Here is a 27,638-nt window from a genome sequence, read left to right on the forward strand (position 1 = left end):
ATTGAAGACCAGAGAGAAATCTAGATACAAATTCAACCTCAGCGGTGAAATATCACTGGATAACTTTGGGCCAGACTTTATCCCCTCACTGCCATTATCTATCTCACAACTTGCTTTCTTGCTCTTGCACAAAAAGCAGAATATATGTGAAGGAAGGAAGGAAGGAAGGAAGGGAGGGAGGGAGGGAGGGAGGGAGGGAGGGAGGGAGGAGGGAGGGATCATACCTGACTGAACCCTATTATAGAATCCAAACTGATCATGAATAGAAGACCACACAGTCCAACCGCTTATGATTGCAACATGACATACTCTTCCCCTAGTCTTGCTTCACAACAACCCTCAAAGAATTGCTGGGGAATGGTGAAATCAAGAGGTACATGTAAAGTAAACCTAAAAGATAAAACATAAAAGCATAAGTCTGTTGCATCTCAACATTGACTGAGATGGATTATCCAAGTGATGAAACAACTGATTTAGATTGTCTAAGGCTCTGCAGCAATTTAAGAGGGGCATATAATGTTTTTTTCAATGACAGTAGATTACTTATTTGTTGTGTTGAAACCTGTTGCTTTTCCAATAAGTGTGTCCCTGTGTTACAGAGCATTCCCTTGGGGAGGAAGCCAGTTAGAACCAGTCAAATCCCTGTGCCTAGACACGCACCATTAAAACTAATATAGCTAAGATACACAGCTGAGGTTATCCTTATTGTGCTCACCAGGTTTCCTTTTAAAGGCTTCAAATGAATCATAATCAGTGGTGCCTAAATAAAAAATGCTGTGCACTTTTATCAAAAAAGTTTATTGACCAGCAATGAAAAGAAAATTAATCAAAACAGTGTAATGCAGTAACAATCTAAGTACAGGATTCCACTGTGAATAGGAAAATCAGAAACATGACAAGTTATGTCTCTAGTACAATTTTTAATAAGATATTTACAGTGTGCTGTAATCCAAACCATGCACAGGATGCCGGATTGAGACCAGCTAATTTAGATATATCAGGTTCAATGACAGGGCTTAGAATGCATAGTCATGGATAACTTTCTTTCTTCATTTTTTTTTGACAACCCCACCCTTACAGCTGTCCCTAGTTAGCACCGTTACTGACATCAAGCAAAGAAATCAGTATGATGTAAAAATATTTTGCAAAAAATCTGTGACATGAATTGATATTCTATTTTAGAACACTCCTCATTTGTAGTGCCGGAACCAATTGTAATGTTTAGGTAAAATATGATTTAATCATACATTATCTATGAAAAACAGCAGAACATTATTTGATTATACTATACTTTAATATAATTTATTTAAAAATATAATGTATGAAAAATATCTGCTCTTGCTGAAGGAAGCCCTACTTAATTCAGTAATTAATTTCCTGGTAACAATTGACAGAATTGCAGTTGACTTTTATGCAGAAGTAACCCTACTCATACAATTTATAAACATTCTGCAAACTTATAATCATTTTTCATATCTGAACAAAATAAAATATTTATTAATAATAAAATCCAATTATTTTCATTGAAAATAAAACAGATATCCAAATAAAATCTCTCCTTTTTGTTCTCTATTTCCTTCCTAGAAAAATCATCTTACTCTTTTAGAATCTTAAGATTATAATCTTACTAGTAGAAAAATACAGCATCAGAAATGGTAAAGGAAATGGTTGCTATCCTGTTTATAATAATATGTTTATATACTATATATTTAAAATGTATATATTTAATGAATCAAAATAGAAAAATAAAACACATTAGTAACATTTATCTGTAGGCAACTTAAAAATAGAATGCAGTTTGTGCTCACAAATGATAAATTAGGAAAAATGTTCACTATATTTTTAAAGGAAAAATGTAGCATATATAATATATAATATTCTGTAAAAGTTTAATTTACTGACTTGGTTTCATTAAAAATATTTTTAAAAAATTGTTTCCTATGTAGATTGACTTTTAAAAAGCTAATGAGAGAATGAAGAGATGATAATGAGAAAAATTGGATATAATCAAAATTTGGTTTTCATCTTGTGCATAAGATGCCTTTCTATTTCTACTATGCAATTTTAAAATTACCAGTGCAGGCCAGAGAAAAATGCACTGTGGCTGTTGAATTGTGTTGGAAAGATCCATGAAGAGGTAACCATATTTTTTGGAGTATACAATGCACCTTAATTTTTGAGGAGGAAAATGGGGTAGAGGATCTGCTTACCAGGTATTTATCTGGCTAGCATCCTTAGTCTGGTCAGCTTCAAAACATTATTTTATCCCCTGGTAGGGCTTTAAAAAACCTATTTGGAGAGAGTAACAATGAAAAAGCCTGCAAGCTGGTAAGAGCTGGGAAGATTGTTAGCACCTTGTTAGAGCTGAAAAAAAGCTACATTCAGAGTATAAGACGCACCCAAATTTTTAGCCTATTTTAGGAAGGAAAAAAGGTTCGTCTTATACACCAAAAAATACAGTATGCATGGTGAGGTGCATTCTAGAACGAGTCTTAGTCAAGCCTTGGCATTTCTCTATTCAAGTGTTGATAAGCCATCCTTAATATAAAGAAGATAGACCTATCAAGATTCTGCAGTGAGAAGTAATCCTTAGTAAAGCAGAAAATATTCAACAAGAGGGTCCATGTTGTGAAATTGAATTTATTCACTGAATCTATATGCTACCCATCTTGCTATCAAGAGTGACTGAGCAAAATGAGCACAGAGATATTTCTTACTGACATTGTGCACAAAGGAAATAAAAAATGGTGCAGCACCATATTGGGATTCTTTCAGAACGACTGGACCACAAAAGGAATAAGAGATATATATTTTTATATTGCTGTCCTTCACAAGTATCGGGAAGAAATGACCTTGCGTTATCCTGTATTTATTCTATTTGTGAGTAACATGGAAAGTTGGCACATGTTTAAGACACTCAAAATGGTGAAGGCGTGTAGCATATGGAAGAAGGAAACAATTGGGAATAAAATTGCTATTCTGTCACACGCTACAACACATGTGCTTGATTGTTCCCTTACATCATCCCTTAGTTTGTGGTAAAATAGATGGAACTCAAACATGTACACACACACACACACACCCTAAGCAATTGTGTGAAATTACATTTTGGATGTAGGATGCAGTTTGTTCTGTTTTAGTCAGGCAAGCAAATTGTTCTGGTCAAGTACTATATAAAGATAAACTCTCTTAAACAATTGATCAAAATCTATAATAAGCAGCAATTCCAGAAGCAAGAAATAAACAAAACTATATCAGGGGTATCAAACTCAACTCAGAAGGCCAGGGTGAGTGCGGCCAGCTCAACATCACTCAGGTCAGGGGTGTCTATGGTGGCCCAAGCACTGTGCTAGCAAAAACAGGCTCCTAAACTCCATTTTTGACTGTCACGGCCTCCTGCAACACTCTGCCAGCAAAAACTGAGCTCAGGAGGGCCATGGACAGTCTTCCTGAATTGTTTTTGCTGGCATAACACTGCGGTCCAGTCCTTTGCTGTTTCCAGGATGGCACAGCAGGCCAGATCTAAGCACCCCATGTACCAAATCCAGCCCCTGAATTTGGTACATGGGGTGAATTTGAAACTCTGGATCAATAATGCCTTTATTCAAAGTCATGATGTGTTCACACAGTAAGGTCATGCATCATGCAAGACTATAGTTGAATTAACCATAGTTATTGAATAACTGGCTAGGTTACAAATGTTTTCAGCCATAAACCATGGTTTACAAGCCATAAAGCATGGTTTCACACATCACAGTTGTTCTAAGCAAACTACAGTATCAATGAAATAATACAAAATTGTACAATATATATTTCTACTTGGAAAAAATAGGTTGGGCGCCCATCCCTTTGGAACACTTGAAATGACTATCAGTGACCATTAGTTGAAGGGGAAGTGGTCTTTGCAAAACAAATGTTTGTTTGTCTCAACATTGATTGCCTTCACTTTCTTCTTATCCATATCAGATATAATTATACATATGAAATTTTATAAATAATGAGCAATTTGGATTTTGTATTTACCTAATTCATTGGTATTTGAAAGTCTAGTAGAGACAACTATTGTTCAATGCTGAAAGTACATGGGTCTTTCCCTACCTATGCAAAGTCCATGCTTTCATTCTTGGTTCAGCATTTCTGTGAAGGCACAGGGACTGAGCTTCAATAGTCATAAGAAAGTCTCTGGGATTTACACGGTGTTTTTTCCCTGAAGTAATACTATTAGGTTTATGTGGAAAGTTCAGTGCAAGAATCTTTGGTTGCAAATCCTTACGCTACAAATTAAATTCAGTTTTCCTCCAAATGGCAGCCCATAATTTTTATAAGATTAAGAATTTATATAAAATGGCCTTTCTGGTAAATAATCCAACTCAAAGAAAGACATGCCTGTTGGGTTTCTTCATCCAAGCAAAACTGGCACAACATACAGAAACTGTCTTCAGAATTTTAAAGAATGTTGATCTCTGGGAGGAAAAGGAAAAATGGGAAAAAATGAAAAATGAAAAACCAATTAAAAGGATTGAATACAGCTTGCTTATTTTCATTTAAAGTAGCCCCTTTACATAATTCCCTTCCCCCATTTCATCGCAGAACATTCAGACCAATTTCTATAGAAGAGGTGACATAAAATAAATCTATAGCAAGGAATAGTGCTGTCCCATAATTGCCTTGTAGATACTTAATTCCAAGAATCACTATTTGATAGAAATGAATGGGTTTAAGCAGTTAAGTTTGGGTTTTTCAAGTTAAAATGAACTAACTGGTCAGTATTCAAAAGGGAGACAAATGTAATGAAGAGCAATGGCAGTATCCATAGGAGAATTTTGTGCTAAATTATTTTTTACGTCCCAAACATTTTTCTATCTCATGAGCAATGTGGCACTTTGTGGCCTAAACTATTTCTCCCAACTGTTTCTATAATCTGACTATATTTTCAGTATAATGCTAGAAAGATAGCATGAGTAAGCTTTGGGTTCATAAACTCCCTTCTTATCTTTTTATACATCAGTCTAATGGAGATCAGAAACTTTGCATTCATTTTCAACTAACTTAGATTTGTTGCTATCTGTACTATTGAACAAACAATGATTTGCATTAGTTGTGGTCTGGAGAAATTAGCCAATTTCAGTCGATTCTGGCTTATTTGTTAATGTTATCAACCTGCGTACTTATCATTTAAACTCATTTAAAATTGAGACTAAAAAGCAGAGATAGAATAACCGAGTTGGAAGGAACCCTGGAGATCTTCTGAAATAAAAATCAATTTTTAAGTATAATTCAATGTCCTGATGGGGTAGCTTCTAGAATCACACTGGCATAACTCAGAAGGCCCTGTTTTCTTTTTATGTTCACATGGAACATAAAAAGTCTTTTCTGTGTATCTTAATATTTGGCTAGACATAAAAAAAAATAAAGATGTACTTTCTGAAATACTAACGGCAGTTGTTACATGGCTTTACCATGTGCAATTAATTTAACAATAATTAATTAAAAATGAAAAAAGAGTTTATTGAACATGAAAAGAAAAATGTTCTGATCTTCATGAGGAGGAGTTTCAAAGGAGAGTAAGGCAATCTGTACTGTGTCTATGGCACTGATATGAAACCCATCTATAATATCTTGTACTTTTTAATACATAGAAATTGTGTAGACTTTTAAAAATATTTCTCTACTAGAAGAAACAGACTTTTTCAGATTAAAACTACTCCTGTGTTATGACACTTTAAGGACCTTACCTTTCTATGTCTTCTGGTCTGGGACAGAAGGCTTCTGAACTCCAAACGCAGTGATAAATATATTGACAACTACTATAATAAACACCAGTCCAGTGGCAAGGTTATTGAGAAAGTCCAGTTTGGTGTGTCTTTTAGGATCATTAAGGTCATATTTAACTAAAAGGAAAGAACAGTGAAAGAGATTATATTCTCACTAACGAACAATTACTTTTGGAAATGAAAAGGTCAGCGTGAGGAAGTAACATTTCGAAATTGCATGCCAAAGAGATTTCTGTGTAATTAAAAAGATGTGCAGAAATGATTATATGAGTATGAAGATCCTTTGTTTTATTTCAATCAACCTGCTGATTGAAATAAAATACAACGAACACTGAGTTCAGTAATCCTAAGAACCGCCATTAAGTGAACTGCACTTATCAATCAAAACAATATCTTTATACAATTGAAAAACAGTATATTTATTCAGTCTACCTTTATTTTCCTGTCCAGGAGTGGAAAACCCTTTGGCAACACTTTCTTTTCACTCCTTCCTACTCAGACGTATTCAAAGAAAGATAAAGAAAAGAAGCCAGGATGTCTGTATGCAATATACACTTAAAGGGCAAATCAATCACACCCACAAGGTCAATATCTTGAATTCTTTGGCCATATATACTGCTGACAACCCTGAAATAAATTGATTTCTTTTAAAGGACCAAACTTCCCTCCACTTATTTTCTGGTTTCAGAAATGAACTTCTTTGTGGATAGTCAAGGAAGCAATTTGCCAAGGTCTACAATCATCAACTCCTTTACGCAACTGTATATTCCCAGGACTCTCCTGCCATGGAGCCAACGCAGAAAACAGTGCAGCTTAAGAAGGTGCCAACAGGTAGAATGAGTTCACCACCACCATCACCACCAATCCCAAGCAACTTTCCCCTTCAGATGTGAATCCCACATCCCAGGATTATGCAGACTTTCAGAACCACTGCACAAGACAAGGTCACGGCTTCCATCCTTCTGAAGTGTTCTTTCCTGGAATCTTTTGATGGTTTGCTATGCTGCTATAATATGCATCACGTTGTTGTTAATATTATTGTGATAATAATGGTAGTATGCTGAACATTTCTGCCTCTGTACAATGAATATTCCATATTTTAATTTGGCTACTTATTAAAATGTATTTGATTTTTAAAAATAACACTTACAGGAAATACAGACAGGAATCGCTCATAACTAATCTAGTTCTAGCTCAAGCTGGGGATTTCTTTTCTTTGTTCCATTATGCAACAGACTTCCCAGCTATCTCTGAGAGTCAAAAGGGCATTTTATATAATAGGGCCACTTTAGGGTAAAGGATGGATTCTGTTCATACCTTGCTCTGTGGCTCCTAGTCGTGACACTTTCTTCCGGTATGAAACCACAGAACTAAAAAGTGGAAGTGAGCTTCATGAAATTAGGAAGCAAAAGCATAAGAGAATCACCACTCTTACACAATGCATTTTCCAGGAGCCAGCACTGCAGATTAACACATTCAGGTATTTTCCCAGGCTGAGTTCTTTGGAAAGGAATATCAACCAGTTGCAGTAAGAGGCTTTCAAATCAAGAGACTCATCTAGTTTTAAAGCTGAGATGTAGCTATTTCATCATAACAATAGAGACGTGGGTTTGTTTTTTAAATGCAAGTTTCTGTATGAACAAATCAGAGTTCTAAGATTTTGTGGGAATAGTAAGCTCAAATGTTAAACTCCTATGCTCAAAACGATCCTATAGAGCACTGCACACCAAGATAACTAGACACAAGGAGAGTTTTTCCCGAACGTTATCACTCTAAACAAATAAGTCCCTCAGCACTGTCAAACTATTCACTAAGGCTGCCTTACTATTACTATTAGTCTTCTCATCGTTCCTATCACCCATTTACTACCACTTAGGACTGTATGACTATAACTTGTTGCTTGTACCCTTACAATTTATATTAATATTGATTGTTTCCTGATTGCTTATTTGTAGCCTACGACAAACATTAAGTGTTGCACCTCATGATTCTTGACCAATGTGTCTTTTTCTTTTATGTACACTGAGAGCATATGCACCAAAGACAAATTCCTTGTGTGTCCAAGCATACTTGGCCAATAAAGAATTCTATTCTATTCTACTCTATTCTATTTCTATTTAATAGAGCAATTCCTCTAATTTTGTATAAACCTTTCCTTTTTCCTTTTCATTTCAAAAAGTAAGCTATTGCGATTAATATAGGGTTTTCTGCAAATAAAATCTATAGCAGAGGCACCTAGGGGGAATTTTAAAATATCAAGTTAACATCTCTCACAAAGCACAAAAAAAGGGGACAGGTCTTTGATATCATTGGCACAACTGCCACCTTAAATGTTACTGACACTTTGTGCTGTCAAAGGCTCCTGATTTATGGTAGATCCAAAAAGAAACTTTCCACACATTCTCAACCCAAATGGTATATCTTTTCATTTGGGCTGCCCCATGTCTTTCTTTAAACATTAATCAGGGAAAGAATCTGTGAAATTTTCAAGTCGGCTAAAGTTCATTTGATCTCACAGAGACAGCAAATCAAATTCCTGTCCTCCTCGTTTTCTCTCATCCTGTAAAATAGGGAAGCTGGGAAATATGGTATATACACTATTCCCAGTCCTCACAATCTAAAAGGCAGAAGAAAATAGGAGGGCAGGGGAACATATAATCCAACTGCACAAAACATAAACTTGGAGCATGATCAAAGGAAGAAACTGCGAGCGGAGAGGGGAAAAAACCCATTTTAGTAGTTAAGCTGACAGCTTCCTTCCTCCCACTTTTACCCTATAATTTACAAGACTGTTGACAAGCCAGTGTCTTCTACACAAAGTAACCAAGAAAAGAAAAAAAGAAAAAGCTACCACTGTATATCTCAACATGATAATGCAAGAAACATCATTCATATTTTCTTCCTCTCACTGTCAATTGTATCGATATCCCATGCTCAACCTGCCTTCGTACCAGGAATCTATCACCACTGGGAGTCTGTTAGGGCACAATGTTTCATTCCTACACAACCCCTTCTCTTCCTGATATTTATAAAGTGTTCCAAATTCATGTTTCACAGAATACATTAGTATGCATAAAGGATATTTGTTCTAAGAGTTAAAACAACTATGCCCTCCAAGATCTCTTTTGATGTCTAAGCATGGATATGTGGCACAGAGAACATTCATATGGAGTCTGCATTCATATCTACTCTGTTTTCCCCAAAATAAGACACCCCTTGATAGTAAGCCCAATCAGGCTTTTGAATGCATGGCAATACGGCCAAGCGCTTATTTCAGGGTTAAAAAAAATAGACAGGATCTTATTTTCAAGGAAACATGGTAGGTTGGGTTATTTGTGACAATTATTGTAGATGATGCACCAGATGACTGCTGAGACACCTTCTGTAATAATATTAGACAACAACAACAACAGCAAGAACAATAATATAATAAACAACCACTCAAATATGGGATATAATGATAAAAAGTATGAAGATAATTATGTAGCAGAGAACGAAATCTATAAGGCAGGCAAAGGAGGGTTAGTCTTATTTATCTTCAGAATGGTAATCTTTTAAAATACTTTACATCTCACATACTCTAAATGGTAATAGAAATGATCGATAGGAAGGCAGCTATCGATTCAAACTGAATTGGTGCACAAGAGTTTAGATAAAATGTGAGTATCATTCATCCAATTTGAAACTAATCACAGTGCTATTAGAGCTATGAAGTTATCTATAAAGTTTAAAACACATTTCATTTTGAAAGTGAAATATTTAAATAAAGAGAAGTTGGCAAAAAAGAAGTTGAAAGAATAAGACATGAGACCTTTCTTTGAAAGATACATTGAGGTTACTCAGAGCCAGAATAACACAAGCTAATTTATGCTGAAAAGGCAATGCCTAGAGTTGTTGACGGACGTGTTGGCTCAGTAGCTAAGATGCTGAGTTTGTTGATCAGTAGGTTGGCAGTTCAATGGTTCAGATCCCTAGATTGAGTGAGCTCCCATTACCTGTTCCAGCTTCTGTAAACATAGCCGTTTGAAAGCATGTAAAAAATGCAAGTGTAAAAATAGGGATCCCTTTGGTGGGAAGGTAAAAGCACTCTGTGCGTTTTTGGCATTTAGACATGCCAGCCACATGACCACGGATAAGTCTTCAGACAGCCCTGGCCCTTCGGCTTAGAAACGGAATTGAGCACCACCCCCTAGAGCTGGAAACAACTAACATATATGTGTGGGAGAACCTTTACCTTTAAAGAGTTGAAGAAAGGACAACTAAGATGAGAAGCTAGATACACTGAGAATCAGAAACCATATTTTTAATAAAAGTAAGAATCTTTTAAGCAATCTAATTACTATCAATTCAATAAAAATGATAGGGAAAATATATAAATTTCTTATCGCTCATAAAAATATAGAGTTGACTTTAAAAGATACTATGATAAGATGGTGTAGAAATATTGGTAAGGAAATAGACATAGATACATGGGAGAAAGTTTGGATTAATAACTGGAAAATGACCAAATCAGTTTCATTAAAAGAAAACCAAATCAAAATGTTCTACAGATGGCATCTCCCACCAAATAGGATAGCAAAAATGTTTCCCAAAACATCCCCATTATGCTGGAAATGTAAGAAGGATATAGGAACCTATTACCATCAATGGTGGACATGTGGCAAAGCTAAAATATATTGGAAGATGATTGAGAAAATATTAAAAGAAATAATAAAGCAAGATATAGATAACACCCCGGAATTTTACTTATTAGGAGTTACCAATCAGACCTATAAGAAAGAAATTCTTTACTTAATTATACACATATTAACTGCGGCTAGAATAATATATGCGCAAAATTGGAAAGGGGAGGAAATCCCCAAGGAAGAAGAGGTTATAGCTAAAATACTAGACTGCGCTGAAATGGATATGATGACAAGAAGATTAAATGATCAAGAAGATACTAAATTTTATGAAACATGGAACAATGTTTATAAATGGATAGATAAGAAAAAATAAGATATACACACTTATTTCTAGTTAATTTTTTGTATTTGTTTTTACCTAGGTGATAACAATATCAATACTAGCTTAAATGCATTTTTTGATGATTATAACATAGTAGTTTATGTATAGGTATAAGTATAAGTAACATATTAAGAACTTTGATCTATATATGTATAATAGTTGAAATTAGTTTAAATGTTTTGTTTGATGAATATGGCATTTTACTATAGTAATTAAGATTATATTAAAGGTATTTTTTTTCTTTTTTTTTATGACTATTCTATACTAACTTTATCTAATATTCATATTGTATTCAAGATTTGTAAAACTTTAACTCAAATTTACTAAACCTTTTAACATTTAACATATATTCAATTACGTATTCTTTTTCTGTACTTGAATGTACACTTTCAAAAGAAGCGGGGGAAATACACCCCCACTTTATGTTTAGTGTTTGTATGTGTGTCTGTTTATTTTATGAAAATTAATTAAAAAATTGAAAAAAAAAAAAAGAGAATCAGAAACCATCCAAATCAAGAGATTTCAAATATTCCTTCTAAAGAGTCCTAAAACAACTGAAATATGAAATTGACGTTCTGTCATCATAAATACTTAACAAGTTAAGACTATTTTCTATAACAGAGTAGAAATATATCACTTTGTTTACTAGGCAACTGGCCAATATAACAACTTTTAAAGTGTTCCCGATCTTTTATTTTATTTTAACAGATGTTTCACCATCTAGTCTGATAGCACGTGTATTGCAGTATAAGTGGAGTATTGCAGGCCAACTCTGCCCACAGGCTGGAGTTTGATCCTGATGGGAGTCAAGGTCGAAAAAGGTTAGTGAAAGAGAAAATACGTGTTTATGAAAATATGTATGGGATTAATGAAAAAAATAAATCTTCCAGTTACTGATATCTAGATTTTCCTTCAATATAGGCGACATGGTTCATACCAACTCTGTAAATTATGAATTGGAGAGGACAATCACCTTTATGCTCTTCTTGTGGTGTCTCCTTAATATCTAGTTTGCTCATATGGGACAAGATTGCTGAATCTGAAAGGCCTTCAGCAAGATACTTTGCACATGTTATTGAGTTATCTCACCACAAGCTGTTGGCATCTAAACTATATCTTTACTGCTGTCTGCTTCCAACACTGGATGACTACATTTCATTTCCTAATTCAATACTATTTAATATACAGTATACCCGCAAAGAAAACTACAGTATGTATGCATATAGAAAATGACAGTGTAATTAAAATACTTGTTACAATCTTCTGGCAAAAGACAAGTATAATTCAGTTTATACATTGGGTTAAAAATGCTATTCTTAGGTTTCTATGCAATTCCTGAGCTAAAAAATACTTCTTGGACACAAAGGTAAATATCTATAATCTTCTATCAAATGTATAATTAGCCTGCAATCCCATAGAACTGATTATTGTATTACAATTCCAGTCCCAGAGTGACCACCTAGAGCAGTGAAAGGGAACCTTTTTTTCCTTGGGTGCCAAAAGGATCCACATGGCCACGATAGCATGCACGCACATGCCCACACCCATAATGCAATTCCCTCCCCCCTTGCATGCATGCATAACCTTCCTTGCACTTCCCCGCCCCCGTGCATGCACACAGATATCAATGAAACCTCCAGAGCCTATGGGTGGTGAAAAATGGGCCCAATAGGCCTACCTGAAGTTTGTTTCTGAACTTTCGATAGGCCCATTGTGCCATTTTTTCACCTTCCCCAGGCTCCAGGAGACTTTCCTGAAGCCTGGAGAAGGCAAAAATGACTTCCCACTGCCCTCTGGAAGGCTGAAAATCAGCTCGCCAGCGCGAGCATATGTGCTGGAGCTGACATAGGGCAACACCTTGTGTGCCCTCAGATATGGCTCCGTGTGCCACCTGTGGTACCCGTACCATAGGTTCACCATCATGGACCTAGGGCATTCAGCCAAATACAGAAAAATGTTTAAATCTTGAATACAGAGTTCTGTTCTGGGGTTCTCTTCCCACCTGGCACAAAATGCTCCAAGACGAATTATATTGGAGGGTAGAAAAAGCTGTGTTGAGGTCAAGAGAAACTGTGAATACTCCTTAGTAGTAGTCTAAAATAGCATCTATAATTGCATATAAATCCGATAGATAGATAGATAGATAGATAGATAGATAGATAGATAGATAGATAGATAGATAGGATAGATAGATAGATAGATAGATAGAGATAGATAGATAGATAGATAGATAGATAGATAGAGATAGATAGATAGGATAGATAGATAGATAGATAGATAGATAGATAGATAGATAGATAGATAGATAGATAGATAGATAGATAGATAGATAGATAGATCTCATCTGTGTGGGCTTGGCAAGGAATAATGATCTTCCGTTCAAGTTTTGGCGATGCAATGGTTGGAATGCAGTATTGCAAATTAACTCTGCCCACAGCCTGGAGTTTGATCCTGACAGACTTGAGGTTGACTCAGCCTTCCGTTCTTCTGAGCTCAGTTAAATCCAAATTGTTAGGGACAATATGTTGACATTGTAAACTTCTCAGAAAGTGATGAAAAGTACTATGGAGAGGTATGTAAGTTTAGGTGCTATTCTTATTGCTATTCAAACTATTAACATTGACTTGGAAGGAAAAACGTATATTCTTGATGCAGTCCCTATAGTTGCCGTGAGCTTTTTAAGTTTCTGAAATGATGGCTTCTGTTTTTGATTCTCCCTATTGTAGCTGGAAGGACTACGGTCATTTTAATTAATAACTCCATCATATGGGAAACAAATAAAGTTAAAATGTCACTCATGCATACTGAACTCTGAAAATATGGGTTAAAATCCTACAAGAAATCTGAGACAATATTGGTGATCTTCTCTCTCTGATGAGAAATGTTGTATAATTTTCCTGAAAATTAAAGATTATGAAATTCATTGTTCACAATGCTAAACAAATCTTAGAGACAAGGCTTTTATGTACTTGTGTATTACTATTGAACAATTACTCACACAAAATGATTTCATAGAATTGCATAATTGTGACTATACATACAATACTTCATTATGTATGAATGTACAGTGATACCTTGTCTTACAAACTTAATTGGTTCCAGGATGAGGTTCGTAAGGTGAAAAGTTTGTAAGACAAAACATTGTTTCCCATAGGAATCAATGTAAAAGTAAATAATCCATGCAAACCCATTAGGAAAATCCAAACTTTAAGGCTTAAAGGACAAAGTGAAGGCTAACAGAGTGGAGACGGACAGCAAGGAGAACCGAGGAATGGAGGTCTTAACGAAGGCTAACGCCGCCCCAAATCTCTCCCAAAATCGCCCCTTCAAAACCTTCCTACGTTGCCCCAAATTCCTCCAAAAATTGCCACTCCAAAAGCTTCCTATCTTGCCCCAAATTCCCCCAAAAATCGCCACTCCAAAAGCTTCCTGTGTTGCCCCAAATTCCCCCCAAAATCGCCCTTTCAAAACCTTCCTACTTTGCCCCAAATTCCTCCAAAAATCGCCCCTCCAAAACTTTCCTATGTTGCCTGCCTCAGGTGCAAGCAAAAGGGGGTGGGGAATTCCGGCGGGGAATTCCCACGCAAGCAAATGGGAAATCCTGGCAGTGACAGTCACAAGGCAGGGGAATCCCTTTGGCAGTCAGAGAGCACAGGCGCAGTACAAGAGCGCAGGCACAGTAAGAGAGCTCACGGACCCAGGCTCAGGTTCGTAAGACGGAAAGGGTTTTTAAGACGAGGCAAAGAAATCTTAAACCCCGTGTTCATATCTCAAAAAGTTCGTATGACAAGGGGTTCGTAAGACGAGGTATCACTGTACTCATTCCTCCTCTTATATACTAGAAATAAGCAATACACTTTAACTCTCAAGTGAACTTTTCTTTTTGAAAATTATTACCATATCCTAGAGATTAGCATGATGAAGATCCTACCAGCTTTTGGCAAATTGCTGAAGACCAGGATGAGCTTCAGGACATGGGGAACAGAGGATTGGATGGCCTGTGAGACAAGATCTTATAATATTGTAGCATGGTTGTTGGATTTCTTCTTGGTAACCATGGAAGGTTTTTTAAAAAAATGTTTTGTTGTATGCTGACCCGCGTTTTCGGAGAGGGGTGGCATACAAATCAAATAATAATAATAATAATAATAATAATAATAATAATAATAATAAATAATAATAATAATGAGGAGGAGGAGGCATGACTCATGTAGCATCCTCATGGGGCAGACATGACACTTCCTTTAGCTCTTTGGGAATTAAAAATGTAACAATGTGAAATGCACTGATAAGGTGAGGGGCCATGTTTCTACACTTCACCTCCACTGTAGTGGGGAGAAAAAACCCTAGTTGTGTTTATGTGTGTAGAGAGTTGAAGCTGGCCCTGGTCCTGGCTAGACTTAAGGCATCACGCATGACACGAGGTTAGGTGTGACTGGTAGGAGTCTGGAAGAGCCAGCAAGGTGAGTGCCAATAACTAATTGGTGTAAAGCTAGTTTGCTCCTTGTGGTGCATCAAGACACGCAAGCGCTGAACGAGATGAACTAGCAATCTATCTCAAGAGGCGACTGGACTTTCTTGTTTTTTTCTGAAGACTGAAGAAGCTTTTGGATGAGAAGGGAAACATCCTCAAAGAAAAAACAAGTCCCGTTGCCTCTTGGAAAAGCACCTTTGGAACAACTATGACCTGGATGACTGAGAATCTCTATAGAACTAACAATCTAGGCTGTCAGGACTGCATTGTGTCTAGTATGTATAGATTTCCCATACGCTAAATAAATAACCTCCACAGTTATATTCACATGGAAAGAAACACCTAAAAAAGTCTAATAAAAAGTTATTTAGGGGTAAAAAAAACCTAAGGGTATAAAAAGTTGGCTATAAAACACTTTAAAAAAAGTATTTGCTATTGACAACAACAACAATAATAATAATGACAACAACAAAACAATAACAATAATAATAATTTATTAGATTTGTATGCCGCCCCTCTCCAAGGACTCGGGGCGGCATACAAATCTAAAAAAATATTATTAAAATGGAAACCATGGCACAAAATAAGCAGTAATTTAAGTTGCCATACATACCAATGAATATTAGAAGCACGCCAACTGCAATTTGAAGTGCAAGTGAGATGCCGATGAGAACGATCAGTGGAGCATAGAATCCAAAAGTCGGTCCTTGATCCACCACAGCTTTTAGTTGGGATGCGTTGGCCATGAGCAAAGCAATATCCAACATGCTTTCAGCTGCACTCTTCTTATTGGCATAATGGTTCATGTTAATTCGTCCATCTCTCCGTTGCAATGGTCTTCGACCCTGAAAGGCAAAAACATTTCAAAGGCATTTATCAGCAAGGATTCAGATAGCACTATAAACACGATAGGGGTGGGGAAATTAATAACTCATTCAAACACGTTTGAAATTGTACAGGGACTGAAGGCAAAAATAGAACAGTTCAGATTAAGGAGATTGACCACTGCATGTTATATTGTGATAGTTTAAAACAGGGGTCACCAACCGGTAGTTCACACCTCAGCCTATTTAGAATTGAGCCACGCAAGCAGTAGGCATGTGAAACTTCATTTGTGCATGCACAGGACCTAGATTGCAGACATGCAATCTAGTTCCTGCGCTCCCCCCCTCCCGCCCAGTCTTTGGAGCTGGAAAGGTTGGGGACCACTGTCTTCATTAAAAATATATTGAAATGGAAGAAGAGAGGAGAAAAAACATATGAGCCGAGGTGGCGCAGCAGGTAGAGTGCAGTACTGCAGGCCACTAAAGCTGACTGTAGATCTGTAGGCCAGTGGTTCAAATCTCATCATTTATTATTTATGTATTTATTTATTCATTTGTCCAATACACAAATACATAGGAAGAAAAATAGACATGTGGTAATATATATAAGGGTAAAAGTGAAATTAGAGGAGAGGATATATGAAAGGAAGAGAATATATATGATAGGTGAAAGAAAGGAAAGACAATTGGACAGGGGACAAAAGGCACACCAGTGCACTTATGTACGCCCCTTACTGGCCTCTTCGGAACCTGTAGAGGTCAATCGTGGCTCTAGGTTGACTCAGCCTTCCATTCTTCCGAGGTGGGTAAAATAAGGACCCAGACTGTGGGGACAATATGCTATCTCTGTTAAAAAAGTGCTATTGCTAACATGTTGTAGTCGCCCTGAGTTCAAGGAGAAGGGTGGCATAAAAAAAAATCGAATAAATAAAAATAAATATAGCATTCACAGCAGGAATATAACTGAGTCCAAATATGACCTATATTCGGGAAATGACAGGAAACAGTTTAAGTGCCCTGCTTTAGCATTTATTTCTTTTTCTCTGTTTTATAAAAGTTTTAACTATCCCATTACTCGGGGAGGGAATATACTGCTTTTTAAAACACTTTTTAAAAAATATATAAAATCAGAATACTATATTTCTGATCATACTACTAAGTACACAAAAAGTGTTTTCTACAGAGACAAACATGTTTCTAAGTTTCCTCACTTACATCAGTTTCAGTAGAAGTTTTATAGATTCACTTTATTAAGTTAATCATTTTACAAAAAAAAGAAGAAGTTACACACAAAATGTCTATGGAGACTTTTTGTTTTGGCTTTTTTGAAAGATGTTTCATTTCTCATCCAAGAAGCTTCTTCCTGTCAGAGCTTCTTGGACGAGAAGCGCAACATCTTCAAAGTAAAACTAAAAGGTTTAGTTGTCTCTTGAAAAAGCACCTTTGGGACAAAAACATCAAATCAAATATTTATATAGCACCATGTCCCATTTAAAAAGGAAAAAAAAATTGGATGCCCAGTTAATGTTTTTGTGGTAGTGTTTTGAGAATAGCTGCTGAAATGACCTCTCCCCCATTTGATACTTTCTTCCATTTTTATTTTCCATCTAAGCTACAAAATGGTCATGTTTATACAGTAAATCTTCTTGAGAGTTACAGGGTATAAAAAACGCTTAAATAATTGGAACGTCAGCAATTTAGTGCAGCAGTAATATTAAGGAGTGAAAAAATATCCCCATATTAATTCTGTTCTTTTCCCACACCGTCAAATAGAGGAAACAGGCATGTTGTAATATCTTTTTGTCAGGCATCTTGTTTCTGTTGTTTGCTATTTATAACTAATAATACATATGAAAATAAAGGATTAATCCAAGAGCAAAGCATACTGGCACCAAATAGCACTAAGAGTAAAATGTGCAAGAATAAGGTATTACCAGCATGTGCAATTGTCCTAAGGAACAAATGGTGGCAAATACAGATAACCCTAGACTTACAGTCACAATTCAGCCCGGAAATATAGCCATAAGTCATTGGGATCATTAAGCAAGGCAACTACATGATTGTTTCAATTAATGACCACAATCTTGGCTCTCCCTTTTTTGGTCATTGCAGTAAATATGCAGATTTCTACCCAGAGCACTTGGAGCTTCAGGGGATGGCCAAGGACTGTTGCTACTCACTGATGGCCAAGGACTGTTGGTACTCACTGCACTCAAGAAAATTATTTTCTTTTTCTTTTTTTCATTTCTTTTGGCATTTTTCTTTTCAAAGTGGCCTGTTGCTACGTAATTATTTGGTACTCTACATATGCTTAGAATATTGTCTTTTTAATAGTAATTTTATTTAAAAATCCAATTGCAACAATTAAAGAAAGGTGCAGTGGCTTGGTGGCTGAGATGACGCTGAGCTTGTCAATCAGAAGGTCATAGTTCAAATCCCTAGTGCCACCTAACAGAGTGAGCTCCCATTACTTGACTCAGCTTCTGACAACCTAGCAGTTCAGAAACATGTAAAAAAATGCAGGTAGAAAAATAGGGAGCACATTGGTAGGAAGGTAACAGCGCTGCCTGTGCCTTCAGTGTTTTGTCATGTCGGCTACATGACACGAAGACGTGTTCAGATGGCGCTGGCTCTTCAGCTTAGAAATGGAGATGACACCATCCCTAAAACTGGAAACAACTAGCACACATGTGCAGGAGAGCCATTAAAGGTAAAGGTGAGTAAAATCTTTACTCACAAGACTGCTTTTGCAATCAATATTTTTGCCGCTCCAAGTCCTCGAAGAAGGGTGGTATATAAATCAAATAAATAAATCAAATGAATCAATCAATAAATGAATGAATGAATGAATAAATAAGAGATTTAGAACTTACACAGAAAGTAAAAGTAAAAGTCCACTTGTCATTCTTGGTTCTTCAGGCCTCATGATGACTAAGCATACATCTGTATCTTTCCCATGTTGTGTGCTTGTTAATGTGAATTGCTCAATGAAAAATAATGTTGTTTCCCTATTTAAGACAAATACAGTGATACCTTGTCTTACGAACTTAATTGGTTTCGGGACGAGGTTCGTAAGATGAAAAGTTTGTAAGACGAAACAATGTTTCCCATAGGAATCAATGGAAAAGCGATTAATGCGTGCAAGCCCAATACTCACCCCTTTTAACAGCCGAAGCACCCGTTTTTGCGCTGCTGGGATTCCCCTGAGGCTCCCCTCCATGAGAAACCCCACCTCCAGACTTCCGTGTTTTTGCGATGCTGCAGGGGAATCACAGCAGGGGAATCACAGCAGCATCGCAAAAACACAGAAGTCTGGAGGTGGGGTTTCTCAGCGAGGGGAGCCTTCGGCTGGCAACAGAAGTCTGGAGGCGGGGCATCCCAGCGGCGGCGGCTTGGGTTTTTAAGGTGAAATAGTTCGGAAGAAGAGGCAAAAAAATCTTAAACCCCAGGTTTGTATCTCGAAAAGTTTGTATGACGAGGGGTTCGTAAGACGAGGTATCACTGTATTTAGAATGGCACAGGATATTGCTTCAGGAAAGTATTCCCCAACTTCCACAACTCTGTAGCATTTCCGGGGAAAAAATCCATCTAACTTTTTTTTAATACATTTGTCAGAAAATCCATTAGGTATAGAAAAGAGCAACAGTAAGAAAAGAGTTTGTTTATTTAATATTTTAGGTTAGGTGGAGCTTAAGTGTTAAACCACAGTGGGAGATTTCATCATTTAGCCTATTGCTAATGTAAATACTGACCCTTTATATTAAAAGCATCATTTCATGCTTTTTTCCCCTAGACTACAGGTCTGTGCAACCACTCAGGTCTAGCCTGTATGAATAGTAATTTTGTATGTTAAGATGAAAGTGACTGGGTGTCACTGAATAAGAGCCATAAAATGAAATACAGTGTATTGGTCTTTTATGAAAGAAATTTTGTTTAACTCAAAGCAATGTCATTTAAACAGGATTCATATATTCCACCAAGCACTTCCTTTGGATTCCCCCTACTATAGTACTACGTAACATTGCCTTGAAGATTCTAGGTTTGTCTGCCATGAGCTTTAAGTCCCTGCAAGATTCAACCTACATCACCAATCTTCCACCCAAAGGATCACATCTATTTCGCTCCATCAATTCTGCCTTAGTACAATCTATGAAATGGCTTTTATGTTTATTTCCAATGAGGTCTTTGGCTTGTTTCAGAAGACAAAGCATCCATTGTAAACCATCTTGTAGAATTTAGGCATGTATATATTTTATTTCCTTATTTGGTTCCTTCTTTGTTCTTATCTCAAAGGAATACATTCGACAAATTAAAGGAAAATACCTTTAAGTACACTAATGTAATTTAAATGGGAATTCTTCATTGTTTAATAACTGTAACAATTTAGATCCATTTATATCTACTTTTCACTTACTAGATATTTTAACATTAGAAATTACACTAACAACCCCCTATCTAAATATGAGGCAGACATTTTCATTTACATAAAAAGCCATTAAACATTTAACCAAATTCTACTCTGTAAAAAATGTCTTTTAATGTTTTTCTCTCTGGAGAATATGCTTTATAAGATATGAAGACATCCAAGCTCCTCAACTACAAAATGCCAAATTGGCAATTTTTCTACATAATTCCTTCATCACAAAAAGGAAGTTAAAAGTAGCCTTCACACAATGGATTATTCATTCCATCACAGTCAAAGCATTACTGTTGTATGATTTTTTTTCCTCCGTGGCACAAATTTCATGCCTAGAGTAAGTCATTTTATCCTGAACTAGGACAGTTCCACAATTATATGACAATATATATCCCCTTCAGTGAGACTGTTTCCAGATGTTAAACTTATTGCAATGAATTTTTTTTTAGATAGGATTATCAAATATCTGAATAGGCAAAAAGTAACACTGACAATTGGAAAGGAAAATAAATAGGGAGAAAAGGGAGGAAAACTATTTAACTTTCATGTCATCAGATTACAGTGAAAAACTGAAAAAAATATACTTAGACCTACATGTATATAAAATTACATTTTTCAAAATTAGAAAGGCTGCCTTTTCAATTGCAGTGATCTACCAGACCAGATAGGAGGCAAAAGTTCAGAGCTTGTTAACTTTTCTGGGGAAAAAATCTACTCAAACAGCTGGACAATATTTGATTTTAAGATTAAGCCTGCCGGACATGTCCTCCTTTTCCCAGAAGGCTGGAAATTCCCAGTGCCAAGTTTGGCTTTTGCAACTTCATGAAATAAAATAGAAAGCTGCAAAATAGACCAGCCCCACAGAGGTTGAACTGAGTGCACGTAGTATGATCATTGTACTACTTATACATTTGGAATTTAAATTCAGTGGGAGCCTTTGTTAGACAAGGTCCTCCTTGGCATATTTACATATATTGTTAATTAATTGGCAATGCAGCTGGATATACTTAGGTGCAAGTTATTTGCTTATTAAAGAATGTCCATACAGTTAATTTGATAAAGTAGTTAGTTAACTACTTTAACTAACATTAAACCAAATGAGAAGTAACCCTTTCCACCTCTTTTCTATCTTTGCCCTTTCTCCATTTGTTCTAAAAGAGATGATGCAACATATAAGTAAGCAATTCAGTTTTAAAAAGAGAAACTATCTTGTTGGAATGGTAATTCAAAAATGTTGTTTAAGGTACAGTATTAGGAGACATCAGTCCCAATAATGAAATTATCTTGGGAGACATTACAAAAATTTTGTAGGATCTTGTAGCGGCTTGCTAATTATTACAATATCACTGAACAACATGCCTGAACATGAAATAACAGCTGGGAAAGCAGAGAAAGTAAACAAGAATCTGATTCATAGGATTAATGCTATGACACCTGCATTTCTTCAGTTCTGGCTGGAATAATTTACTGTGACTTAAAAATCAACCAACTAAGAAGCAGTACTTTATTTAAAAAGCAGTACATAAACTTTTACAGATGTCATAGTTCTGTCAAATAATCAAACACGCACATCTGGCATATCTTATCCCTTGACAACCTCTGAGAAATTATTTCCTATTTATAAATTAATCTGTGTGTCAACCATTTTATTTTAAGCCTGCCACTATGAGGATGTAAACAAGGTGTTTGAAGAAATATAAATTATAACCTCTCAGCTTGAGTTTGATATTTCATGAGTGACATAAGCTAAATAGAGCGAATGTCTGAATATAAGAAATAAGTCATATTTTTCTGAACTAGGAATTTGCTTCAGAGATGATGGATATGAAGACTCTTTTGTCACTATTAGCCAATTCAAATATCTTTTTTTTTTCTCTTGAAAGGTAATGTCTGCTTGATCTCATATATTCCTGAATTATACTCTTGTTTTGGAACCATTTAAATTCTGACATGCTATAAGTCAAACATGCATTTTCAATGTCTCTACAATATTCAATACGACTGATGTTTAAGTAAAGTCTTATCAAGTCAAACTTGACTTCTGATGACATCATGAACATGTCAGCCTACAAGTAGTCCTCAACTTATGACTGCAATGGGAACCAGAATTTATATTGCAAGCAAGGCAGTTGTTATATGAGTTATGTCTGATTTTATAACCTATGTTTGGCCACAATTGTTAAGCAAACCACTGCAGTTGTTAAGTAAATCAGATGGTCATTAATAAATCTGGCTTTCTCAATTGATTTTGCTTGTTAAAAACCAGCTGGGAAGATGGCAAATAGTGGTCATATAACTGCAGTATGCTGCAACCGTTATAAACGCCTGTTGCCAAGCTTCCCTGAATTTATGACCATGAAGATGCTGCAGTGGTCATAAGCATGAGGACTGGTTCTAAGTCAATTTTTGTGCCATTTTAATTTCAAATGGTCACTAAGTGAATGGTTGTACATCAAGAAGAATAACCTTTAATGATCCCGTATTCACTTAGTAACCATGGTATTTGATTAACAAATTCCCCCCAATCATTAAATTGGGTCAAAGTATGATTAAGGCTTACAACAACAATTCAAGGCTCCATTACTGTTGTAAATTGAGAACCACCTGTGTCTCCAGATTAGTATTTAAGTATTTTAAGTATTTTATTAGATTTGTATGCCGCCCCTCTCTGAAGACTGGGGCAGCTCCATTTCAAAGAGCAAATTACTTAATGTGTGGTTTTTGAGGCATGGATCTGAACTGAAATAAAACAAAAAAACAAATTTCTTGATGAACAAAGAAGAGAGCACGGAATCATAGAAATTAAAACCTAAAACTTGACAAGATTTCAACATTATCACTCCAAGATTCCTGATATTTTTGCATTCTCCCCAAAGACCATAACCATAAAGAAGGGATCATGGGGATTATCTCAAAATGTCTAGAGGGAATCTGTTGCCAGATTCTTTGTAGAAATTGGATTGCATTCTAAACCTACTTAGAGACATTGCCACATGTGTGTAAATTAATTCCCCAACCCATATATACTCTTGATGCTTCTGAAAGAATTACACCGGGGAGTGCATATTTTCTTTCCTTCTCACATCTTTCCTTCTGAAGCTTAGATGGAATTCCTTTCCCTCCCCAAACTGAAAAGCAAAGGAGAGAAAATCCTGTCTGTTTTTCGTGACTTTGGTGGCAAATTTAAAGGATTTTACTTCACTAAGTTTGTATCTTTGTCTCCCTAATTTCCTTTTGCTGTACTGATAAGTACGGTAATAGAAAGTTGGTAATGTTCCCAGAGACTGACTAGCAAAGGCAATATTTATAGACATGAAATCTAGTGCTCCATTTTCAGTCCTGACTTTGAAAACTGATGACCGGATGGTGCCATGGTAAGAATAGATTAGAATATAATTCTTATTGGTCAAATGTGATTGGACACACAAGGAATTTGTCATATGCTCTCAGCATGCATAAAAGAAAAGTTATTCAAGAAAGCCCCAGCCTAAAGGATACCCAGTTCAGTTCAACCATGTGATTTCTGTAAAACTGCTAAAGGAGTTCTAAAGAAGTTTCACATAACGGAAGATACTCTCTCCCCCTCCCTCTCCCTCTCCCTCTGGACCTTGTAACTTCATTTGGGATGATTTTGTTAAAATAAAAAAAAAACAGAAGCATGAGTGACTGTGACCCTTTCTTGCATAACACATTCATGTGTTACAAAAAATACTTAGCCTGAAGTCAGTCAAGGTATATGTAAAATTATCTTCTTCCACAATAAAGGAAATTAAGAACTAAATTCTCTACATGTTAACAAGCAAACTGGCTTAGAACACACTTATACATCTCAGAATGAAATTCCGTCGAAGTATAATCACTTTTTCTCAAATTGCAGGACAGCTAGAGGAAGATTGATCATTTATTTATTTGTCAAATACAGACACCTGTCCATTTCACACATGTGAGTCATACAATTCAAAGAAAACAATTAAAACCAAAGCCTGAAAACAAAACAAAAAATAGCAGCATTTAAAATCTTAGTGCACTCTAGCCGTTTTAGCCAGCTCGCTATTTCTATGAGCTCCCCTGACAGAACCAAGTTTTAAGAGTTCCCTGGAATATCACTTGAGGTCCATCAGATTCTAGTTGATACAGTCTAGTAGTAGTCCATCACTCCCTAGCCTAAGACAGCGAGTTTATTGTGGTCCAATCCTCCTCCTCCTCCTTTAGAATAGAATGGAATGGAATGGAATAGAATAGAATAGAATTCTGTATTAGCCAAGTGAGATTGGACACACAAGGAATTTGTCTTTGGTGCAGTTGCTCTCAGTTTAACAAAAATCTTAAGGATACAAGCAACAAGTTACAGCCATACAGTCATAAGTGGGAGGAGATGGGTGATAGGAATGATGAGAAAAAAAACTAGCAGTAATAGTAGTGCAGACAAAATAAATAGTTTAACAGTGTGGAGGGTATTATTTGTTTAGCAGAGTGATGGCGTTTGGAGAAAAAAAACTTCTTGTGTCTAGTTGTCTTGGTGTGCGATGCTATATAGCGACCTTTTGAGGGTAGGAGTTGATTCTTCTTCTTCTTCTTCTTCTTCTTCTTCTTCTTCTTCTTCTTCTTCTTCTTCTTCTTCTTCTTCTTCTTCTTCTTCTTCTCCTCCTCCTCCTCCTCCTCCTCCTCCTCCTCCTCCTCCTCCTCCTCCTCCTCCTCCTTCTTTTTCATTCCAGAATGCCCCATATGACTTGGTCGATTGTTTGGCACTTCTTGTAAATTGATGCAAAGTCTTCCCAGTTCTGCCGCCTTCCATCACTCTTTTCTTTCTTTCCACAACACTGTCGGCTGGCATCTACGCACGGGGAAAACCAAGCAGCCTCTTGCCAAGCAAGAGAAACCGCGCGTTAAATCTTTCCCAATGGAAAAGCCGGGAAGCCGCCCTCGCTGTCTATAGAGAAGATCCGACTTCGCCTTTGGAGGCATTCCAAAGCCAGACGCGATTTACGGGAAATCACCGCGCCGGGGAAGAAGCGGAGCAGAACGGGCCCCTCAGCCCTTCGGTGCCCCCCCCCCCGAAAAACCGTCCGCCAAACAGAGACCTGCCCGCTTTGCTCGCCAGGGAAAGCAGGCCCTTCCCATAGGCACAGGCCTCCGCGGCGCTGGCTGAGGAACCCCATGCCCCCGGGGCATCTTCGCTCAGCTACCCGGCCCAGAAGCAGCTGCCTCCGAGAGAGAGAGAAAGCGAGCGAGAGAGCTTCTTACCTCCTCTAGAGGTGTCGTGTCGCCTCCGCCATTGGCATTGCCATTGCCATTATCATTGCCGTTGCCTATGGCCGTGGTCAGCCCGTTCATTTCGTGGCTTTCTGGAGTCGAGTCCATGTTGTGACGGCAACTGCGCGGTGCAAAATGAGGCGCGCGTGGAAGCGAAAACAAGCCGCCCGCTGGGAGGTCTTGTGCTTAAGCCGGAGCGCGGTTCTCACGGCCGCCCTCGACTCTGCTCGGGAAAGAGAGAGCGAGAGGAAGGGAAGGGAGCGGGGCGAGCGCTGGGTTTCCCCTCCTGACTCTCAGCGCCAATCCAGAGACAAAGGGAACCGCTTGCGGGTACTGAGGCGTTGAAAAGGAGTTTGTTTTTCTTTTTGCCCAGCTGTTGAAGGGATTTGCCCGGACGAGTGACCTCTGGCGGGGAGGGATTGTGGTGGGCACACAATCTCTGAATTGGCCCACGCGAGAAGTTCAGGCTTCTGGCCAGAGCCGGTGTGATGCCTTGTGCCCTCAGGGGGAAATACCGATGACGGAGGCGGTTTTCCTTTGTCTTTTTTCCCAATAAGCTCCGGGTTTTTTCCCCTCTTGCTGCTGTCTCCAAGGAACTGGAGTAAACGTTGTTGCATCACTAGGGTTTGTGGGGGCACTAAATGCAGTGAAAGATGTATTTATTTATTTATTTTGTCCAATACACAATAATACACAATGAAGGTAATAGAGGACACCTTCGAGGAAATAGAATTAGAGAAAGAATAGAATAGAAAAAATAGAAAAGAAAAGAATAGAAGATGGGAATTTATGAGTGGAATTTATGTAGCCTGGCGATTCAGCTACCAGACTCTGTAGTATCATCCCCTAACCCCCAACACTTTATCCTTCTTAGACTATCCAAGGTTGACCTCACCAAGTTCCTAAGAGGTCAGTCAGGGGTGTACATAAGTGCACTACCATCCCCTGTCCTATTGTCTCTCCTATATATCATATATCTTCTCTACTATCCCTATATCTTTTTCTGCTATTCTCTCATTGTTATATTTCATTCCTTTATTTTCTCCTCTATTCTCCCTTTAATACATTCTACCTGATTATATAACCCTCTATAACCCTCATTGTGTATTATTGTGTAATAACAAACAAATAAAAGAAGAAATTGAGTATGCCAATTCAGTAAATACATTCTGAATTAAAAAGGGGAGGAGAGGGAGAGGATGAAACAATGGGTAGAAACCAGGCAGAGGTTACTGCTACCGCTGCTACTGGTGCGCTGCAGGTCTTCAGGTCTCTGGTCCCAGCGAGATTTTGCTCCTGTACATGTGCAGAAGCAAAAAAAATGCCAAAATCTCACACTACGCATGCAGCATCCTCATCCATACTGGTAGAAACCTGATATTGGTGGAAACTAATGAAGGAGAGAAGCAACCGGGAGTTGAGGAGAGACTTCCGGACAGAACAATTAACCAGTGGAACATCTTGCCTTCCAAAGTTGTGGGTACTTCATCACTGGAGGTTTTCATAAAGGGACTGGACCATCTCTTGTCTAAAATGGTACAGAATCTCTTGCTTGAACGGGGCTGGACTAGAAGACCTCCAAGGTCCCTTCCAGCTCTATTCTGATTCACATTCTGCATTCTGCTTCTTCTCCTCTATTGGTATCTCTTTTGGGTGCCAAGGTACAACTTTTACAGATAACTTTTATTACAGTATTACTACAGCGTTCATAAAAGGTGGTGAGGAATCAGAAGAGTTTGTTTCATTTATCAAATTTTTGACAACTGTTTACACAGTCCATTTCACCTAAGTGATTCTCATACTTTTTTCTGCCCTTTGTCCACTCAAAATTGCATTCCATCTCATTTTTTAATTAGAGGTCTTCGGTCATGGATGATGGGAAAGAAAAA

The 27,638-nt window shown here is 37.2% G+C and overlaps 1 protein-coding gene across 1 annotated transcript; it reads right to left on the reverse strand.

Annotated features, from left to right (window-relative positions):
- Window positions 1-782: 782 nt before the first annotated feature.
- Window positions 783-26,084, reverse strand: NINJ1 (ninjurin 1). The gene is made up of 4 exons (XM_070738532.1): window positions 25,741-26,084; window positions 15,869-16,100; window positions 5,736-5,891; window positions 783-4,463 (listed from the first exon to the last, which is right to left on the reverse strand). Exons 1-3 carry the CDS (start codon window positions 25,855-25,857, stop codon window positions 5,740-5,742), a joined length of 501 nt encoding a protein of 166 aa, XP_070594633.1. The 5' UTR covers window positions 25,858-26,084; the 3' UTR covers window positions 783-4,463; window positions 5,736-5,739.
- Window positions 26,085-27,638: the final 1,554 nt, after the last annotated feature.

Source organism: Erythrolamprus reginae, chromosome 2, assembly GCF_031021105.1.
Source record: "Erythrolamprus reginae isolate rEryReg1 chromosome 2, rEryReg1.hap1, whole genome shotgun sequence".
Lineage (NCBI taxonomy): Eukaryota > Metazoa > Chordata > Lepidosauria > Squamata > Dipsadidae > Erythrolamprus > Erythrolamprus reginae.